This window comes from Vicugna pacos, chromosome 28 (genome assembly GCF_048564905.1).
Source record: "Vicugna pacos chromosome 28, VicPac4, whole genome shotgun sequence".
In the NCBI taxonomy this organism is placed as follows: domain Eukaryota; kingdom Metazoa; phylum Chordata; class Mammalia; order Artiodactyla; family Camelidae; genus Vicugna; species Vicugna pacos.
The window spans coordinates 11,485,381-11,508,040 of record NC_133014.1 but is presented as its reverse complement, the minus strand read 5'-3'; the positions used below and the strand labels follow the sequence as shown (position 1 = coordinate 11,508,040).

The 22,660-nt window shown below is 46.4% G+C and overlaps 2 gene segments (V, D, J or C); both read right to left on the bottom strand.

Annotated features, from left to right (window-relative positions):
* Positions 1 to 648: 648 nt before the first annotated feature.
* On the bottom strand, positions 649 to 1,413 carry LOC116285886 (immunoglobulin kappa variable 2-28-like). The segment is given in 2 exon segments: positions 649 to 971; positions 1,365 to 1,413. Coding segments are annotated over 2 exon segments (372 nt in total).
* A 1,545-nt stretch (positions 1,414 to 2,958) lies between these two features.
* LOC140690065 (immunoglobulin kappa variable 1-8-like) lies at positions 2,959 to 22,142 on the bottom strand. The segment is given in 4 exon segments: positions 2,959 to 3,000; positions 3,476 to 3,545; positions 21,497 to 21,872; positions 22,065 to 22,142. Coding segments are annotated over 4 exon segments (537 nt in total).
* Between the last annotated feature and the right edge of the window lie 518 nt (positions 22,143 to 22,660).

Here is a 22,660-nt window from a genome sequence, read left to right as displayed (position 1 = left end):
GTAACTGAGGCAGAACAAAGCCTTTTGGCATTGAAGTCTTCTATTTGCTGTGGATTTCCAAAGGTCTGTATACACACTCAAAAATTAAACTGAATATTCTCAATCACAGTCTCCCTGAGGACAGACTGTGTAGAATGAACGTTCAAAGATATTGATGGAGGGACTAATGTAAGTAGTAAAGACGTACGAAATTGAGAAAGTGGGGCGATGGCAATGTACCAATACTGCCTAATGTTCTCCAGGGAACAGTGAACCCCAAGCTGTGCATTTGCAACGTGCGTTAGACTTTTGGTGCCACGTGGCAGTGTCGCTGGTCTGGTTGTTAGACTGGATACGTCTCAGTGCCACACGGAGACGAGGCAGGAGGCTGGGGCTGGCCTGCACTCAGCCTCCCGTTCACACCACTGGCAGCTCACAGGACCCGGGCCCCTCAGGTCCCTGCTGCCCCTGCCAGGACCAGGCTGTGCCGCTGGCGGGGCTGCACCTGCGGAGCAGCAGGAGCACGTGTGGCCCGAGCCCTCAGCTGCGACCTGATCCCCTGGGAGCCCCCACATCTTCCTCTTACACAGACTCAGAGAGTCTGCTGTCAGGTCCCCAGAGAAGCGACGCACTGGGCAGCTGGGCCACCCCGGGCGGGAAGGTTTGTGTTCAGGCCTGTACCACTGTGGGAAGAGACTGTGCACAGTAATACACTCCAGCATCCTCGGCCTTCACCCCGCTGATTTTCAGGGTGAAAGCTGTCTCTGACCCGCTGCCAGTGAACCTGTCTGGGATCCCAGGGGCCCGGCTGGAACCTGCAAAGATCAGCATCTGTGGAGACTGGCCTGGTTTCTGCAGGTACCAACTCAAGTATGTGTCTCCTTCACTATCTTCAAGGTTTTCAGTGGATCTGCAGGAGATGGAGGCCGGCTCCCCAGGCGTGACAGACAGGGAGCCTGGGATCTGGGTCAGCACTAAATCCCCACTGGACCCTAAAAGAGTAAGAGAAAATGACAAGATTTTGGACAAGCTTTAGGAATCATTTTCAGAATTTTTCTTTTGTTATTTACTTAAGGCTAAGTTACATTTTTGATTCTGAGTGATCCCCAAAATATTGAATTTCAAAATGAACCCAAGATTTGCAACATAAAAAGGGATCTCTAGATGTCATGTCCACCGGCCCAGTCTCTCTATGTCCCCGTCTTCACCACAGAACTGAGACTCGTTCCTTCTGGGCTCCTCCTCATCCTCCTTCTGCTGAACATCACATGCCCTTGACAGACGGAAAGGTTTGCCTCTGACATCTGGACAAATACACACAGAGAGCAGGGGTGCCCCCAGAGCTCACCCCCACATTCTCCTCCTCATCTCCCCTCTGTCCTCACCTGGGACCCAGAGCAGGAGGAGCCCCAGGAGCTGAGCAGGAAGCCTCATTTTCAGCAGCTGGAACTGATGCGTCCCGATGAATCAAAGCCAGGCTAGAGCTGAGCTTTTATATGGGACTTGCCAGGGAAGATCCTCCCCAGGGAGCAGCATGCAAATGCCCTGGTGGGGGCAGCGCTGTGGGGAGAGCCAGGGGGCTGGGGAGCCTCTCTTGTGAGCAAAGTAACATGAAATGTCGGTGTGGACGGACAACCTTCAACCTCAATAAAAATGAAATCTGTGCTAAGGGGGAAGGGCACACAGGGGAATGTTTCCTCCTCTTTTTTCCATCAGTTTTCCACTTTCTTAGAACTTCCTTAATCATATTACACTTCTCTTTAGTAAGGCTGCTACCATGATTATTTAGTGACTTTTGGGGTTTTTTAATAATTGTTAAAAGACAATGGGTCTTTTAATTTTAATCGAGATTTCAAAAGACAGGAAAAAAGGGCTGACATCTAAGTGCCCAACTGATTAAGGTCCACATCTATCTCGATCTGGATGAAGTACAGACTCTGTCCCACTCTCCAGATGCCTCTCTCTTACGCTCTCAAGTCAATAAATACCCCCAACCAAGGAAGCCGTCATTCTGAGAGCTGGGGGAGAAGCATGTCTAAGCTGGGGGGAAACTGGGGTCAGGGAGGGCGGGGCCAGAGGGCCGGAGCTGAGGTGGGTGCAGCACATAGAAACCTGAAGGAACCGCAAAGGCAGGAAGTTCAGAAACAGATCTCGATGAACAAATTTGGAAGCTCTGTCTACATGACACTCACATGAAATTTAAACACTCGTGTTTTTAGCTTTCTAATCTACAGATATATTTCAGTTTTTAGGAGAGTAAATATTAGAATTACTAGGCATATAACAGACTAGGATTTTGCCCCAGAGAGACTGAGGGAAAGACAGTTTTCTTAGGCCAACAGACCAGCCCCTCCAGGGACCCCCCCCCACCCTCTCTGTGAACAAATGAGGATGAATTTGGCAGTGACGTCAGGGCAGGCAGGCCTGTGTTCCTGGTGCCTGGAGAGCAGGTGGCCGGTCCTCCTGGGCTCAGAGGTGCTGAGAGCCGAGGGCGAGAGGCAGGGTGGAGTTGTCCATGAGCCCCTCCCCAGCGTTCCAGACACCAGTTCTCCAGTGACAGGACTCCTGCGCTTGAGACACACTAGGGATGTCCCCGCCTTCCTGCAGGGGCTCCGCACCATGTCCACCTCACCCCAGCCTGGCTCTTCTCTGAGAGGAGCAGCTGCTCTGACACTGGTTCCCTGGAGGAAGTAGCTGCTCAGCCAAGCACAAGTCTGAGCGCACACGGGAGGGTGGTGTCTGGGGCCGTTACACTGTGCAGCGTCCCAGTGAGGGCTGTGTGCACAGAAGGGATGTGCAGGGCCTCCAGGCTCCACACTGGGGATGAGGAGTGAGAAACTTTGCACAGACCCCCTGCAGAGGACCCCATGTTGGGGTGTCGGTTTATGGACCCAGTTCATGCGGCTGATTGTACCCGAGTGCCTCGGTCTGATCCAACCGTGGGCTCGGGCTGGGCAGAGCCCAGCATCTGGGGACGGATCACGTGGGGCACACGTGCTGCTCTGAGGGGTCACACAGGTCCTAGGGGATCAACAGAGGAAGAGGAACAGTCACAGGCCGTCACTTTTAATTTGATTATTGAGGGATTTCACTTCTGTCCATTTTTCTAGCCTGACTGCACCTACCGGTACAAATGCAAGTAAAGTGGTTTTTATCGACCTTTATTTAGTGACAGTGTGTGTCCCTCGTTGCTGGGGGGCTGGGATCCGGACCAGGCCGGCCCCCGTCTGAATAGAGCAGGTGACTGCAGATGTGAGGAGCCGTGTGTCTGGTCCACAGTCAAAGTCACAGCCGCCCGCTGGGCGAGAACATTTGCTTTTGCACCTTGTCACACCTGGAGGAGGGGGCACCTGGATCTGCGTCCTCCTGAAGCCCATCACTGACTGGACCCCCCTCCGGAGAACTCATCCCCACTCCTATCACTGACCAGATAGACCTCCTCTCTCACAGTTCTTTCTAACGTGTGTTGTCTTTGTAAGCGACTTCCCAGACTCACGCTGTACTTGGGACCGTCAGTGATGGAGGGGACTGGTTTGTAATCAGGAGGCTTTCCTGAGTCACGGGACCTGCCGGAAGATAGGGCAGCAGACAGAGCCGTGAGATTGTTCCTGTGCGCAGTGCAAGTGTCGAACAGAATTAAGCAGTGGCAGCAATAACACTAACAGCGACAATCATACTCAGACTCAGCCTGGACGGCGGCCATTGTTCCCAGAGACACAGGCCCCTCCGGGGTGCCTGCCGCGTCCAGCGGCTTCCTGCTGGGAAACACCCTGAAGCCTTGTTCCTGTGGTTGATGGGATCATTTTTAGGGCAACGTGTTGCTCTTCTCTGCACATTTTCAAACATCTTTTCTTTCCTGATGCCCACGGAAGGTCATAATTGGTTACCAGATGCTATCCGAAAGCGTTGTCACCTTACACAGAGACGCCTCGTTGCAGTTAGATCTCAGTGACACAAGAACTGTGGTTTTTCCAGGCAGTCTGGGCTCCAGCTCCGCGGCAGAGGCATCTGCTGCTTACGGCTGGAGCGTCTGGGGCAGCATCGGGCGTGGGCGCCAGGGTTCAGCCAGCCTTGCTCACCCCACACTTCTGTTGCTCTGGTCCCATCTGTGCAGCACCCTGGGCTCTAGTCTGTCCCCCTGGCATCTGACAGCTGCCTCAGGCTGCCCTGGAGGACAGGGTGACGGCTGCACAGGGAAGCTGGTCTTCAAGGTCTCAGTGCCGGCTGGTTCTCAACTTCACTCAGTTTAGTGCTCATGAGACAGGTGCCCAGCCGGTGGTCATGGACAATGTGGACACTCTTCATTCTCCCTGAAACCAAGTGTCTCCTGCCTTTTAATGAAGTTTTAAGCCTATGTTTACTGAACATTTTGAATTGTTTAAAATCTGTATTGACTGAGTGTCTCCAGACTAGGACTTGTGCCTTTGTTCCTGCTCCCACAAAGGGCGCTGCAGCTGCGTGTCTCAGGCTTCGGGAGGTCCCTTGGCGCATCCTTCCTCCTTCAGCTCTCTCTCCCCACCCCCAGCCTCTCCCAGTCCTCCCTCTGGTCCAGCACTTCTCACAGTCTTTGGTCTGAAAAATGAATGGCTGTTTCTTCTTTCTACCTGGCAGTCAGTGACCCTATAGTTTGTGAAATGATTCTGCCACTAAATTAGGTCACATCTGACACTCAGGAGAGATTTTCCACGTAGTATTGGAAGCAGCTTTCTCCGTGGCCTGATCAAGCTCCCGCCAGATCACCTGAGAGTGTGGCTCAGGCTCGAGGAGATTCTCTCCATTTCCTAGGTTTCCTCTGAAAAAGGAACACAAATTCCCGCTCCTCATTCTTCTGGATGGGGTGTATTTGTTTGTTGAGCAAGCGCAGCGCAGAATTCCTGACACCTCATGTCAGAGCGTAAAGGAAGAAAGATGCGTTGGGAGAAGGTCCCATCCCCGTCGTCTCCTCTCATCACCCCCGCGTCGCTGCGGGAAGCTCACGGACCTCCTGTTACTTTACGTACCGAATTCTTATTGCTTATCTTTCATAGGTTCCGGTTTCATGAAAAATCCTGCATCCCGTCACAAGGAATGCTAAGCTTATAATAAGCAACGGCCCCGATGTCTGCACGTGCTTTGGATCTGTCCTGACTGCCTTTCTGCTCCGTTTCGGTTGCCTTTCCTAAACTGCCTATTTCCCCCTTCATACTGCAGGTCTCCGTGTTTTAATAAACGTGTGGCTGCACATTATATACTTCATATTTAGGTAGACTAACACACATATTTACCCTAAAAATGAAAGAGATGAGTCTAGGCTCTGGAATGACTTTATCCTCCGGGAAGTATTGACTTCTGAGGCTGGCGCTGAAACGCTAGGTGTTTATCACCTTCATCCAATCAGGGATGCGCTACTTGGGGTCTGGTCCGCAGGGTGCGCAGTTCCTTGCTGCTCCGAGTTCATCTCTTCTCCCGCAGTGAGGCCTCCTGACTGAGGGCTCTGGTGTGACTCAGGGTCCCTCCTTTTTTCCAGTCCTTGGGGCTCATGCTTCCCCCTGGCCATATGAGGTTGCCCCAAGCTCTGCTTGGCCTCAGCCTCTCAGCATCACCTTTCTTTCAGATTTTTAGCTCCTGACACAGCAAATGTGACGGGGACATTAAGGAGAGTCCAGCAGGGCTCACCTCTCTAGGGTTCACTCCTTCTTTTCTTGGCCCTTCACGTGCCTACTCCCTTGTGTCCATGCAGTCACCCCAGGGAGCAGAGGTGGAATTAATTAATAGGTGTTATCTGGAGTCTGTTGATGCTCCAAGTAGATAAATATTTGAGAGAAAGTTTATGAATCACAGAAGGAAACCCCAGTTAGAACAAGGTTGGCCCGAGCTGGACCAGACGGGGCTGAGAGAAGCAGAAAGTTGGCACTTAATAGGGCCAGGGAGGGATGGGGTAAAGTCCCCCTTGTGTGAACTGGGGCTTGTGAGTGTTGAACTTCCCTGTGGCAGCTGCACAGATTAGGGGCCGAGCAGAAGGCAGGAGGTACCGACTGAGAGATGTCACTGATCAAAGCTGGAGAGAAAATACACACAACAAAGTAGGGAATTCTTTGTTCAGCAGCCATGTCTGCTCTATTTGTGAACAGCAATGCTCTATAGCCTAAATTCAGTTAAAAAAATCAGAATGAATAGAAAATAGCAAAGAATGCATGAAGGAAGTATAACTTATACTGCCTGAGAAGAGCCCAGATGAGGATCAGGTGGGGGCCAGGCCTCCATGGGTCCCTAGTCTTGACCACAGTCAACTGCAGGAGGAAGGCCATTGATGACAGGCTGAAATTACATAAGAGGAATCATAGTTCGGGCTCACAAGATGGAGATGGGCAGCCATGGACAATCTGGTCTCAGACAGGTTTCTGCACCACTGAGAGTGTGAATTTTCCAAACGCTGTCAAACCTCAGCCACCCAAGGACTCCGGGAGACATTTTAGGACGTCATGTGCTCACGGTAACATTGTAGCCTCAAGGTCACCCCTCTTGCAATCATGTAGCCATTTCAGACCTTTACTAACTCCTTCTTAACAAGTACCCTTCCTTCTTGCCAGCTCCAATGATAATTTTGACAATCAACCTATGTAACTGACTGTGGTTTTTTGAGGTTTTTACCTTTATAAGACTTTATAAGCTTCCACCAGTGTTTTAGCCAACAGAACACAATTCAAGTGCCTCTGGAATTTCTGCTTCCCCCACTGCAGTGTTAAAAACTTCCAAATAAACAACCCTTCGTCTCAATCAGGTCTTCATTTCTGAAAACTCTGGTTAACATGTTAGAAGTTCTTCTACTGTAATTTTCGCTCTGTGGTCAGAGGATGGTACTTTGATGTCTATAATGGCTGTTAGTAAGCGGTTTGTGACTAGAAAAGCCTGCTGGTGGTGTTTGCCTCCAGTACCCGGCTGTCTGTTCTGTGTGATGAGACACCCACGTGGTGGGGTTCTGGGCCCCACGTCACTCCCTCCTCAAGGGAGTTTGCTGCGTCCTTCCTGAGACTGGCTGTAAACTGGATAGAGTTTCGCCTTTCCTGCCCACTGAGACTCAGAAGGCGTTACTGTCCAAGGACTCACAGACTCTGTGGTTTACCCAAATCAGAGAAAACTAAGAGAGACCAGTGGATTAAGGAATGTACTTTGTGAGGAAATTCAAATAAGAATAGACAGGTAACTAGAGAATCCATTGATCCTACCAAATACAATATCATACAAATAAGGCTGCTTACAAATGAGCTCGGGTGATTTAAAAAATTCTCCATTATGATATTCTGTATACTTTGAAACAGTGACCAGGATAGCAAGAATGAATAGGTTTTGACCTAAGGGTGAAATGTTTAGCCAGCTCTCTAATCATTATACACAGTGACCAATCTGGGAAATGCCTGCGCCTGTCACGCAGTTTGGTCTTTGCAGTAACCAAGTCTCTGACTCTCAGGAGAAGTACATGTCTGCCTGGAGACTCTGCGGGATATGGTGATGCTGTAGCCATCTGCAGTCATTCATGGCAGTGGACCAGCAGGGAATCAAAGAATTTCCCATGTTACCAAGGGAATTAGTGCTCATGAAGTGATCGTTTTCTGCTACAATTTATGAAACTGAGAAAAAAATGTCTGTGTGTCTGAACTGAGGGATGCTAGACACCACGGGAGAGACTGGGGGTCAAGATTCTCCCCAAGCCCCCCTTTCACTTTCCGAGATCGTTGCTTTGTCAGCGTTCCTTGTTGAGGATGAAGCCCCCTGGGATGTTACTGTTGTGCAGGATTCCTTGACAGGTTTGGCTTGTGTCTCCTCTCTCACACCTGGAAACGCTGTGTCTCTAGGTGCTGTGGATCCCGTGAGGGATCAGATGAGTCCGGCAAAGTGTAACTCCCCACTCCCATTTTGTTTTTCTCCCAGTGCGTTCCACACTCTCTTTTAAACTCAGTGATGCATTACTCTTTTTAAGTAACGTAATATGTGTCTCAAATTCCTTACTTTGAGAGTTTCAGTCTTCTTTCTATATATCTTAGTCCACACACATTCAAACCTTATGCAGTTGAAACATTCGAATTTTAACTACACTTACCGTGGAGTCCACGATTCTAGAATAAACAATCACTTGTAAGATACTTTATTTTCTTAACCAGAAGTCTGATCGTGTTGTTCCACTGACTGATCCATCCTTGTAATTCTACCTTCCTGCGTTACGACTTGGGCGTGGAATGACCCCTTACCAGGCCCGCTATCACTCTGGAGCTTTCCTGTACGTAGAGTCCACACAGCGCACACATGTTATATACGCTTCCAATTAAAATACATTACTCGGGTTTATTTCCAGTTAATGACAATGTGCTGGGAATGATAACAAACTTGTAATGAACTTATTCATTGTTTGAAAACTTTTCTTATGAGAATATCAAATTTGTCTTGGCTAAAGCAGTATTTAGAGTAATTAGTCTTCAAGTTTTTCAATTTGGGAGTAAAAAGGAAAATATTCTATCATTTAGATTTTTTTTTCATGTTTGCAGGGTAAAATTTATGACCTCCATCATTCAATTTTGCGTTTATTTTCAAGGCCCACTTTTGAAATGACAAAAACTCTCTTTTCACTCAGAAAAATGTAACAGAGGCAAAACAAAGCCTGTTGGCATTTAAATCTTCTCTTACTATGAATTTCAAAAAGTCTATTTGAATATTGAGAAATTAAATATTTTTACTGCGTATTCTCATTCAAGTCCCCTGAAAGCAGCGTGTGTAGGACACGTTCTCTAACAGGTTACAGGAGGAGATCATGTAACTAAAATTGCAAAAGAGGGAAATCCATCATTCAAAAGTCCACAGATGACAAATGCTGGAGAGGCTGTGGAGAAAAGGGAACCCTCCTACACTGCTGGTGGGAATGCAGTTTGGTGCAGCCACTATGGAAAACAGTGTGGAGATTCCTCAAAAGACTAGGGATAGACTTACCGTATGACCCAGGAATCCCACGCCTGGGCATATATCCAGAAGGAACCCTACTTCAGGATGACACCTGCGCCCCAATGTTCACAGCAGCACTATTTACAATAGCCAAGACATGGAAACAGCCTAAATGTGCAACAACAAATGACTGCATAAAGAAGCTGTGGTATATTTATACAATGGAATACTATTCAGCCATTAAAAACTGACAGTGCAATGCCATTTGCAGCAACATGAATGCTCCTGGAGGATGTCATTCTAAGCGAAGTAAGCCAGAAAGAGAAAGAAAAATACCATATGAGATCGCTCACATGTGGAATCTAAAACAAACAAACAAAAACATAAACACAAAACAGAAACAGACTCAGACATAGAATACAAACTTGTGGTTGCCAAGGGGGCGGGGGGCGGGAAGGGATAGACAGGGATTTCAAACTGTAAAATAGATAAACAAGATTATACTGTATAGCACAGGGAAATACATACAAGACCTTGTGGTAGCTCACAGAGAAAACAAATGTGACAATGAATATAAGTATGTTCATATACAACTGAAAAATTGTGCTCTATACTGGAATTTGACACAACATAGTAAAATGACTATAACTCAATAAAAAATATTTAGAAAAAACAAAGAAAAAGAAAAGGAACTATAATCATTCTATAAATAGAGTTTAAAAAAAAAAGAAAAAGAGGGAAATACCAATTTACCGATATTAACAGATATTTTCCAGTGAAAAATACACCCCAAGCTGCTCACTCCCCACGTGCGTTAGACTTTTGGTGCCACGTGTCCGTGTCACTGGTCTGGTTGTTAGACTGGATACGTCTCAGTGACACACGGAGATGAGGTAGGAGGAGGAGGCTGGGCCTCCCGTTCACATCACTGGCGGCTCACGGGACCTGGGCCCCTCAGGTCCCTGCTGCCCCTGCCGGGACCAGGCTGTGCCGCTGGCGGGGCTGCACCTGCGGAGCAGCAGGAGCACTCGTGGCCCGAGCCCTCAGCTGCGACCTGATCCCCTGGGAGCCCCCACATCTTCCTCTTACACAGACTCAGAGAGTCTGCTGTCAGGTCCCCAGAGAAGCAACGCACTGGGCAGCTGGGCCACCCCGGGCGGGAAGGTTTGTGTTCAGGGCTGGACCACTGTGGGAGGATCATATATAGCTTGAGCACAGTAATACACTCCAGCATCCTCAGCCTTCACCCCGCTGATTTTCAGGGTGAAATCTGTCCCTGACCCGCTGCCAGTGAACCTGTCTGGGACCCCAGAGCCACGGTTGGAAACTTGATAGATCAGTCGCTGTGGAGATTGGCCTGGCTTCTGTAGGAGCCAATACAAATAGGTCTTTCCATCAGTGTGTACGAGGCTCTGACTAGCCTTGCAGGAGATGGAGGCTGACTCTCCAGGGACGACAGACAGGGAGCCTGGGGTCTGGGTCAGCACAACATCCCCACTGGACCCTAAAGCAATGACAGAGAAGTACCAAGTTACATACAAATTGTAGCAGCCTGTTTCATTGTTTCCAATTTCCTATTTATTTTACCAAAATGTTTGTCAAAATATTTTATCAAAATACTTTTATCAAAAATACAACTTTGTTTTAGTCTCATTTTTTGTGCTTTTGATTCATACAACAATACTGCACAACCACAATAATGAACCTGATGTCTGTGAAGTGAAAAGAGGCCTCTAAACATTACCTAAGCTAACCCACTTCCCCCGTCACAGTCCTGACCAGAGCACAAGTCCTCGTTCCTTCGGGAGCCTTCCTCATTCTCTCAGATCTAAACATCACACGCCCATCAGCAGGACCAGTTATGCACATGTGATGTGCAGACAGAGCACACAGGGGAGCAGTGGTGCCCCAGAGCTCACCCTGCATTCTCCTCCTCATCTCCCCTCCATCCTTAACCTGGGACCCAGAGCAGGAGGAGCCCCAGGAGCTGAGCAGGGAGCGTCATTTTCAGCAGTCGGACCTGATGTGTCCCGATGAGTCAAAGCCAGGCTAGAGCTGAGCTTTTATCTGGAACTTGCCAGGGAAGGTCCCCCCCAGGGAGCCACATGCAAATGCCCTGGTGGGGGCAGCGCGTTGGGGAGAGCCTGTGAGCAAAGTTAGCAGAAAATGTCTCCACGTTAAAGGAAATTCTGAGATGAAATCTATAGTGCCTAAGCGTTAAAGGCACACCTGTAAATGCTTCCTTCATTTTTTCTAACAGTTTTATGGTTTTTTTTTTAAACTTTCCAAGTCATATTTACGCTCTTCTTTTTTAAGGTTGAGTTTCCATAAATAATCGGTAATTTTTTTTTCTATGTTTGTTCAAATGACTCTGAATTTGGTTGTTTTCCTTTTAATTCAGGTAAAACATCTACAGAAGAAGGGTAAGAATGTCTTAACTGTGCACTTGAACATGGCTTATATATATTCACTATCTGGGTGAAAATATATAGAGTATTATAAATATGTTGAACACCTCACTCATGCAATTTTACACTTAACATTAGTCCAGAGTAAATGACTTCATTCTTTCATCTCTCCCAGTAGTGCGGGTTCTTGGACTTGAATTTCATATTAACTGAAATAAGCACTCATTTGTCTCTAGCTTTTCCCTATCTCTTTCCTTACTAAGTCTATATGCACTCATTTTTTTTCATACTTTAGTTTTTTTTAAGCTACTATACAATACAGGAGTTTTTAAAATGAGTGATGTTCAGTCTTAAATGACAAATGATTCTGCAATGACATTCACCACAGGATTGTTCATAGGCTGGAAAAAGGAAAAGAAGAATGGGACTTGTTAACATGCGGTAGGATCCAAGGCAACTTAACGTCCATGGACAGACGAATGGATAAAGAAGTTGCAGTCTATACATACAAGGGAATATTACATACAAGGGAATATTACTCGGTCATAAAAAAGAATGAAATAATGCCATTTGCAGCAATGTGTATGAACTTAGAGATGATCATAATAAGTGAAGTAAGTCAGACAAAGATCGCATGATATCACTTATATATGCAATCTTTAAAAAATGATACAAATGAACTTATTTACAGACCAGAAAGAGACTTACAGACATAGAAAACAAACTATGGTTACCAAAGGGGAAGGGGGTGGGGGACAGAGGGATAACTTAGGAGTTTGGAATTAACATATACACACTACTGTATTTAAAATAGATGAAGAACAAGGGCCTACTGTATTGCACAGGAAACTATATTCAATATCTTATAATAATCTATAATGGAAAGAATCTAAAAATGAATATATATATATACCCACATGTACATATATAAATGAATCACTTTCCTGTACACCTGAAACTAACACAGTATTGCAGATCAACTATACCTCAATAAAAAATGAAAAAACTTGTTAATATTCATCAACGAGTGCCTATTATCTAGCTCAAACATGTGGTTAAGTGAATAGACTTTGCTACCACTTAGATCGTTGCAGAATTCAAATGGAGACGTACAGCCAGCACTCAGCTACTTCTACCTGGGAGCGCTGGGGTGCCATTGATGCTAAATCAGGATTCATACAGTTGAGATTCTGTTTATAAAAATCTGAGATTCTGGTGCCTCACTTGAAGGTTACGTAGCTACAATTACCTGATACTTATTTCTAGAAATATAATTGATTTCCACATTATCTGTTTCTGACCTGACTAACAAGGGCGATTAGACCTATTGATTAATGTGGAGGGCAACACATGAAGACAGGGTGGAAATTTGTGGTTTATCAAGGAGAAAGGATCAGAGAAGACTCGATCACTTTACAGGATATATTTAGTCTGTCCTATGTAGACTTTTGGGGAACATGACTTTGTAGAAAAATTCTCCAAGAACTGAAAACTAGTCAAGTTAAATCAAATGCAACTTGGGAACTCATTCTTGATAAAAATAAGTGAATTTCAAAACAAAGGACGTGATAGTTGAGGTCAGGAAATCAGTCTCATACATGCGTGCTCACTCTACACAGTTTGCCCTGCGGTTCCAATGTGTCAGAAAGAGCTGAGACTGAAGGAATGTGTTTCCATAAATTGAGCCAGGAAACCATAAACTTGGGGTTGAAGCGTGTGTAACAGAGGAACATGTGACATGAGGGACAGCACGGCGAGAACCCTGAGCTGAGATGGACACATGGAGCGACTGGACAGGAGCAGCTGCTCTGACACTGGTTCCCTGGAGGAGGCAGCTGCTCAGCCGAGCACAGGGCTGAGCGCACACGGGAGGGCGGTGTCTGGGGCCGTTGGGGTCCCAGTGAGGGCTGTGTGCACAGAAGGGACGTGCAAGGCCTCCAGGCTCCATGCTGGGGATGGTGAGCGGGAAATCTGTCCCAGACCCACTGCCCCTGACCTGGGCTGGGACCCCAGGCCCCCTGCTGCACATCTGGGGGTCAGGGGTTGAAGACATTGGTGTGGACCTCTTGTGTCCATTTTTCTCTCCTGAATGTAGGTACTGGCATAAATATGACCAAAACCAGTTTTCTTTGTCCTTTTAGTCTTTGACAGTCTGTTTCCATATTTCAGGAGAGGCAGGTTAGCCAGACCATCCAAACCCGTCTTAAAGCAGGAGACGGTGCAGATGTGCGAAAGTGTGAGTCTGACTTACATTCTTTAAAGCCACGACCTCTGACCTGGGGAGAACCCCCAGTTTTGTGCTTTCTCACCCTTGGATGTGGGATGCGCCTTGATCTATGTCCTCCTGATGAACCTCACTGACTTGACCAGCCTCCAGAGACACCGTCCTCCCTCCTGTCCTCTAGGAGCCGAACCCCCTCCCTCACAATTCTTTCTGAAATGCACTGTCTTTCTGCACCATTTCCACAGGTGCACATAGTACTTGAAACAGTGGAACAGGAACTGGCTTTTAGCCACCTGCCCATGTTTGGGGATGTCTTTGTGAGTCTTTCCAAAGTGTCATTTGTCCTATGGCCGCGGATGCTGCTGGAGAATTGGGCAGGAGGAAGGGCTGTGAAATTGAAACTGGATAAAAAAAATGTAAGGGCTGACATGAAATGAGGAAGTGGTGATTACAATAATCATCCTCAGAATCAGGCTCAGAATACTGGGCCTTTATCACCAGACACACACGCAGAGCCCTCTCTGGGCTCTGTGTTGTGCAGGTGCCCCTTCTAGTGGCCACTTGTGGGGAGACACCCTGAGCGTATTTTTTTTTTTTTTTTTTACTGTTTTTGACGACATGGTTTCTCAGGCAGTGTGTAGCTCTTTAAGTATATTCTCAAACATCTTTTCTTTCCCGATGTCCACAAATATCATAATTGGTTACCAAGTCTTATCACATGTGTGTCCACACTACACAGAGATGCATAGTTTTCAGGAAGACCCACGACGTAATAATTGCAATATTCCCACCAGGGATGGGATCCAAATGCCGGGCAGGACACTGAAGAACTTGCATCTCTCAGCTCCTTAATCAGCACTGGAGAGACTGGGGAGGCATCGGGCGTGGGCGCCAGGGTTCAGCCAGCCTCGCTTACCCCACACTTCTGTTGCCCTGGTCCCGTCTGTGCAGCACTGGTCTCTTGTCTGTCCCCCTGGCATCCCACAGCTGCCCTGGGATGTCCCGGGAGGACAGGGTGACGGCTGCACAGGGAAGCTGGCCTTCTAGGTCTCAGTCCCTGTTTGTTCTCAGCTTAACTCAATTTACTGATCGTGAGAGAGGTGCCCACCCGTTGATCATGGACAATGTGCATGCTGTCTTCATTCTTCCCCAAACCAAGCACATTCTTCTTTTCCTTTTGCAGTGAAATTTTAAGCCTGTATTTACAGAGAAGCTTAAAGTGTTGTTTAAAATCTGTATCGGATGCAGCATCTGAAGGTTGGGAGTGGTGCCTTTGTTCTCTGCTTTGCTTCCTGGTCCACAGAAGGCGAGGCACCTGCATGTTCAGGGCATGCTTAGCAGCGTCCTCTGTGTGTGTCTCTCCACCCTGCAGGCCTCCCTCCTCTTCCCCAGCGCTCCCAGTCCTCCCTCCGGTCCTGCAGTTCCTACGATGTGGGTCTGGGGATGAATTTGTTTCTTCTTTCTTCTAACAACCAATTACCTTTTAGTGTGTGAAATAATTCTGGCATTAAGTCAAATCACATTCAATGTTCTCAGGAAAGATTTTCTCTTATGATTTTTAACAGATTTCTACATGGTCAGACCAAACTTCCACCAGGTCTTCTGAGAGGATGGTTCAGTGCTCTCGTGACTCTCCTCAGTCACAGCAAGAAGGAACACAGTTCAGTTTTCCACGTCTTGTGGGTTTTATTAATTTATTCATTGAACACGTGTAACACAGCTTCGCTGCACCCTGTGCAAGAACATAAAGGACCACAGCTGTGGTCAGGGAAGTGCCTCATCCCTGTCGCCACTCTCCCATTACGCGCCCCGTACCTGTGGGCGCTCACTCTCGCGTGGCCATCCTTCCAGGGTTTTATTTCCCCTGCCCTTCTGCCTTACACAACATGGACCAGAAAACAGATCAGTGTCTACACTTTGTAGTTTCCGTTTAACAATAAATCCTGGAACTCATTCCGTATCAGTCCCTAATCCTGTTACATAAGGAAGCCAAATTCAAAACAAGGATGTAGGCATGGCCCCAGCCTCTGTCTCCTGGGATAGGAGAAAGCCACACTTCAAAGTCCCCTTCTCTGAGCTGTCCACCAGGTTGCCCCAACTTCACGCGGTCACCAGGACAAGGCGGAGTAGCCGAGTCAGTGTCCTGTCTGTACAGGGCGCTCACAGGCTGAGATGAGTGATATGCTGCATTTTCAGCCCCCGAGCTGCTGATTGTTGGGGTGAAGTCTGTCCCAGAAGCACTGTGACTACCCCAGGAAGAGCACGAGCAGAAGACAGAAGGGTGGCTATGGGGATGCACTGGAGCCTGACTTCCTGTTCATTGGTAGCAGTGCAAGTGGCTACTGATATTTGGATGCTTTCCAGGTGATGGTGACCTTCTCTCTCAAAGTTTTGTCTGCAAATCACAAAAAAGTCAGCACAAGTCTCCACTGGCATCTAAAAATGTTAAAACTCACAGAACTGCAAATGTTCCTGTGGTTGACCACATCTCTCACCATGACCTTCTCAGGGCACCAAGACTCAGTGTTCTAAGAGTAGTCGCGTGTCACAGACCCCAGACGGTCTCAGGATCCATCTGACAATGAGAAGAAGCAGTCATCACCTGTCTCCGCAACTCCTTGCCATCTCTTTCCTCGCCTGGGATCCCGTGCAGCTGGAGGCAGAGATGCTGACTTCCTCGTGTCCTGTCTTTACGTGACTGAGGCAGACACCGGCATCTAGCCAGGGACCTGTCCATTGAAAAGGGGTTTGATAGTCAAGGCCTCTTGGGAAAACATGCAGAGTCATTCTGGGCACAGATATTTTGAGGTTCGCAGTTCAGAGCCCATTAACTGAGAACGACCACTCAGGGATGCTTGCTCCCCCCATGGACTGGGGACCATTAGTGAGAGAACCACGCAAGCCCCTTATTGGTCACCCAAGTCATCAGTGACAGCTGGCCTTCCTCTGACGGTGACCACTGTGAGTGACCCTGACTACGTTATAGGAATGTTATCAGGCAATACTTTTCAAACCAATTAATTGCTTAAATAGCTATTGATTGGACTTGAGCTCAGGCAGCTTCCATACAGAACCCTTCACCTGGATCGAACGTAAGGGTGGGGCTGCTCAGCAGAAGACAGACCAAGGTTATAACATCAATTCCCTTTGTAACTGACTTCTGGAATTTGGAGCGTGGGGAGACAACACATAAACAAAATTTAGAAAATCCTACACAGGAGCCATATCTACACTTGAGGTAATGCAGTCAGGTCTAAATTAAGAATAAAATCAGAATATAATGAAAATGGTCAAGGTTTCATGCAAGAAGTCTAATTGAAACTGCCTCAGAGGATAATACAATTTGGGTCACAGAGAAGACGTTGTTTTGGACCCATTATCTGGGCGGACTTGATGAAGTAGCTTAAATGAATATGACGTACAGCTCAGGGGGAAAAAGAATGAAAGTAGGAAGTCTAACGCGGAGGTGCTGCCCTGCGGCACATGGAACAGGGACTGCTCGGTGCCTCCTTTGCCAACGAAAGTGTCTCCCGCAGTGTCCACAGAGGGTCTGTACCCCACTGCCCCTCACACTGACCTCAGGGCTTGAGGTGGGAGGAACACTCTTCAGGAAACATGGGCAAGGAGACTTAGCCACCCAAGGCCCCGTTTACAGAATGAGAGCTTGGATTTTGACCATGACGGAGCAGAACTTGCGAGTGGTTGGTGGGGTGAGCATTGGTGTATTTTGTCTGTAGGAGGAATGGGGTTTGTTTTGGCCAAAGAGTAGAGAGACCGTTGTGTACTGTATTCCCCAATATGGTTACAAGAAGATCTCCCATCATACACGTTCCTCTAATAGTGTGATGGCGACACCTCCCACGGAATCTGTCGACATACGTTTTCTCCATCTGGATGTCAATGGTCCTACGGTTGTGGAAGTAACTCTGCGTGTCTTCTGAGGAGCTAAGAGGTCATGAAAGTCTGTATAACTTCTGCCTAGTGTACTTGGGGGCCATAAGGTGGAGCCGAGCAGTCACATATACGGGCTAACAGCCCCAGGTGACCTGCATCCACCACGGCCACCTTTGAGATGACCCCATCCCTGAGGAAGTGGGAGCTACAGCTTCCCATGGAGCTGCTTTTCAGAACTGTCCCTTAACTTGTTTTCCAAACACTAAAATCTGAGCGCTGCTGGTTTTCTAATGTGCAGTCTTGCCCTTTAATTTACAAAGAAACAAGTTAAGGGACACACTCAGCCAATATTTGAGACAAGCCAATTGTTGACTAAGCGAATAACTGGTAGCATAATACCTGTAGTATGAAAAGGCAATTTTTAAATATATTCTTGAAGCATTCAGTTCAAACTTCACAATATCGTAATACCTCTCCTTGATTTCCAGAAATGCCTCCCTTCGACAGACTGAATTATGTCTCATTTGAAGACAAGCGTTCTTACCTACGTAATCAATTTTCTAGCCATTTAGGCCACTTTGTGTTTGTTGATAGGTACTTTATTTTAGTTATTATTGTCTATAAATCACAGGTGCTATGAACTAGACAGTGTGTTTTTCAACAAGATTATATCCTAAAATTGAAGAAAAAATCTAATAAGTTATTGCACACTTGGAACTCGTGGCATCATTGTTGTCCGGCCTAAAATGAGGCATTTCATAGGGTGCAATGGTTTCATTTTCAACATTCGGACAATCATCTCCATCCATACCCTTTGGACTTCCACAGAATTAGAAATTATGTTTAAGGGAGCACATCCATTTGGTAGGAATTTTAGAATACAAAGAATAAAAAAAAATTCCCTTAGCCAGAGTGAGACCTATCTCTAGTCCTGGACACCAATTTCTAGATGGAAAGTAATCAGATTCATCTCAATTTACATCATTTACATGGTAATTTTGTATAAATGCACATAACGTGTGTGTATATATAGAAATAGATATACTGTGAGAGCCACCTAACTCTAGTTAGACATGAGCTCCTGTTTACATAATGTGTGCCCAAAACAGCATATCAAATAAATGTCTATGCACCTGCATGTACATTATATGTGAACATATTTCTCTAAAGGAGATAAATTTCACTCTTTTTATTCACATGTTATTTCATTTTGATTTTTTCTTAATATCTTTATAACAGATTGCTTACTATTCAGCTTTAATAAAATGTGTCTATATATACATAGACAGACGTGCAAATATTAATTTGGGTAGCTTTTGTATAATTATTAATAATCAACCAATCAAAATTCAGAAACTCACAACACTAAGCGTTACCTTGAATATTCACAGATGCTCCTGTTAACAATGGTTTGCTGCTCCAGGCAGGGCTCTGGGTGGTCCCACTAAACGTCACTGAGCTGGTCACCAGCCCACGAATAGTGTCTCATCTGGGGTCAGACTGAAGTGCGGTGACTACTTAGGGTACAGTCTTCTCAGGGCAAATTTCAGAGGGAAAAAAATTCCCCAACCAAGCTACCCAAGAGCATCAAAGTCCAATCATCTTCAACCCAGGTGCACACAATTTGGATTTATTCTTTCATTTTGGTAATTACTCACGTTTTTAAAACCTATATTCCATAAAGTGGTTTTTATTTTAATAGAAGTAGAGTCACTTTGCAATGTGACCATTTCTGGAGAACCGCATAATGTTTCAGTCATACATATACATACGTGGATTTTTTTCACACACTTTTCCATTGTAGGTCACTACAAGGTATTGAATCTAGTTCCCTGTGCTCAACAGAAGAAACTTGTTGTGTAGCTATTTTATATATAGTAATTAATATTTGCAAATCTCAAACCCCCAATTTATCTCTTCCCACCCCTTCCCCCACCCCGTAACCACAAGTTTGTTTTCTACGTCTCTGAGTCTGTTTCTGTTTTGTGAATAAGTTCATTTGTGTCTTTTTTTTTTTAGATTCCACATATGAGTGATATATGGCATTTTTCTTTCTCTTTCTGGCTTACTTCACTTAGAATGATGATCTCTAGGTCTATTCATGTTGCTGCAAATGGCATTATTTTATTCTTTTTTATGGCTGAGTAGTATTCTATTGCATAAATATACCACTGCTTCTTTGTCCAGTCTTCTGTGGATGGACATTTAGTTTGTTTCCATGTCTTGGCTGTTGTAAATAGTGCTTCTGTGAACACTGAGGTGCATGTATCTTTTAGGATTAGAGTTCCCTCTGGATAAATGCTCAGGAGTGGGAGATTCCTGGGTCATGTGGTAAGTCTTTTTTTAGTTTTTTGAGGAATCCATGTTTTCCATAATGGCTGCAGCAAACTACATTCCCACCAATGGTGTAGGAGGGTTCCCTTTTCTCCACAGCCTCTCCAGCATTTATCATTTGTGGACTGTTGAATGATGGCCATTCTGACTGGTATGAGGTGATATCTCATTGTAGTTTGGATTTGCATTTCTCTGATAATTAGCGATATTGCGTATTTTTTCACATGCCTATTGGTCATATGTATGTCTTCATTGGAGAATTGCTTCTTTAGGTCTTCTACCCACTTTTGGATTGGGTTGTTTGTTTTTTCTATTATTAACTTTATTTGTTGTGAAATAATTGATCAGCCACAAAGATAATTATTTTTTTTCAAATTTCAATGTTAAAAATATTTTAAAATGTAAATTTGTATTAATTTTAAAATTAAATCAGGTGTGTTTCCAACATGTGGCTTTAATAAAATTTCCCAAATAGCCTCAGTGGGAATAAAGATGGATTTCTTTAGCTGAAGTAAGATCCCCTAAAACGTAACTTCTTAAATCTTATCCATATCACCTGTCACCTTGTGAAAATGCAGACTCTCGTTCTAGGTCCTGCTAGGCTGCATTTCTAACAGGCTTCCCTTAGTACAGACGCAACTACAGCTTTCTGGAACCTGCAAGTTATTTTCATGTCTCATAGAACTTATTTCGTATAAAAAGAATGCCATATTGATTGGCTTTGGTTGTTTTTTCATTGTTAAGAAATTCTTACAAATGTTTTTTTAAATGATTTTTTGTGAAATGATTGCTACACATACACACATATATGTATGTATATAAAGTACACATATTTGTATGTATTTATATGTATGAAGTTTCGAGCATGTCTCTATGTAAATATGTACACATTTGTATGTGTTTGCTCATTTTTCTCTTTGCCCTGTGGCTGAATGCAGTTCCTTGCTCTAATCCCAATCTTGTTGATGAATCTTGGAGCACAGCCACGTGCATTCTGGGGTCATTACAAAGCAGCAAAATTCTGAGAGACGGAAACCAGTGTCCATGCTGGGCTGTCTGCTGTCAGCTCCCCATCATCACCATCATCTCCTGGAAGCAGATTCCCTGAAGCCCTTTTCCTTCAGTGGTTTCCTGTAGAGCTGCTCACCGAGGGGCTCCTCCTGAAATCTGGAGTCAGAGAGGAGGCTTCAGTACTGCCCATCGCACCTGCAGGCAGATGCGTGGATAGAAGTGTGGACTGGAGAATCACCGAATGAAGTGATGCAGGTGGCTGAGAGCATCAGGACCACAACCAGGGTTTTCTAGACAGGCCTGAGGGCCACACGATGAGGTGGCCTATGCCTTCAGTGGCAGGTGTGCCCTGGCTTCCAGGGAAGCACCAGAACTCCACCAGCCCACACGCGTACCCCACTTCTAGTATCTTCTTCCCTGACTTTCATAACCACATGCATTTGAAACGTTGTTAGTTTAGAATAGAATTCTATTAAAAAAGAAAAATCCCTGCTTGAAAAATTTGTTGTTAATTCCCTTGCTGGATGAACCCTAATGCTGTAACTCACACTCCTCAGATGTCATGATTTCCTACTTAATTAAAATAGAAAAAGTGCTCTCAGGTCTGTGAGGCTGAGCTGAGGAGGAGGAATGAGAACTAGGGTGCCAAGGAGGCCCCCGTCTCTTCAACTAAAACCTGTAAAAGACCTACAAAGTGTGGGTGCATCTAAAAAACTGTCTCAGCAGATGGAGGCACCTGGAGGAGCAGCTGGGGCAGCCCAGGTTCACACGTCTGCCTCCCCCGGTGGTTTTTGTTCTGGCCTGTAACACTGTGGGAGGTGCACTGTAATACTGCTGACAGTAGTAAGTCCCGGCATCTTCAGCCTCCAGGCCGCTGATGGTGAGGGTGAAACTTGTCCCTGATCCACTGCCGCTGAACCTGGAAGGGACCCCGGTTTGCAGTCTGGATGCACCATAGATCAGGAGCTTAGGAGCTTGCCCTGGTTTCTGCTGATACCAGGCTAAGTAACTGCTGATGCTCTGACTGGCCTGGCAGGTGATGGTGACTCTGTCTCCCAGAGATGCAGACAGGGAGGAGGGAGACTGGGTCATCTGGGTAGCACACCTGGCACCTGAGATGGGAAACAAGAAACACACATATCCACACAATTAATCATGTTATAAGAGACTTTCCTGGGGACTGTCTGGGCTGAGGTGATGTTCAAATGTCCCAGATCCATAGAGACACTCAGGGGTCCAATAGCGAGCAATGACAAGGCGGCAGGTGTCACAGCGTGAGTGATCCCCAGTGTCTCCGTCCTTACCTGGGAGCCAGAGCAGCAGGAGACCGAGGAGCTGAGCGGGGGCCCTCATGTTCACTCTGTGTCCTGAATGAGACTGACTCCTGCACAGGGTGTGACCAGCATATCAACAAGTGTCCCGGGCAGTGGGCTGTGCTCTGGGAACATGCAAATCAGCAGGGGGCGGGGCGGGGCGGGGCTGGGCACAGCTGCAGGGCTGGCCTCCCTCAGTGACGGCGCAGGTGCAGTCTCTCCCCGGGGTCCCAGGTCCGAGCAGGGCGGAACAAACTTGCCTGCAGAGAATGTGTTTCTCCTTGGAGAACATACAGCAGGATGAGTCCCCTACCCTGTGAGTAGATTTCCTTGCTTACTCTCTTTAAGTCCGTAATAGTCTCTTTGCCAGGTCTCCATCTGAGAGAGGGTCCAGCAGGGTTGACATCTTTCAAGAAACTGCAGGAAATTTACCAGGCTCTCTGCGTCCTGCACCTCGAGATACTACTGAGGTCAGAGAGGACTCATTTTTGGTCGGATTCCCTCATGCTCCTGGTGTGATACCTTAGCAGCACAGACACAGAACCCAGGATAGCTACAGAGTGTCCATTGCACACTCGACCCTGCAC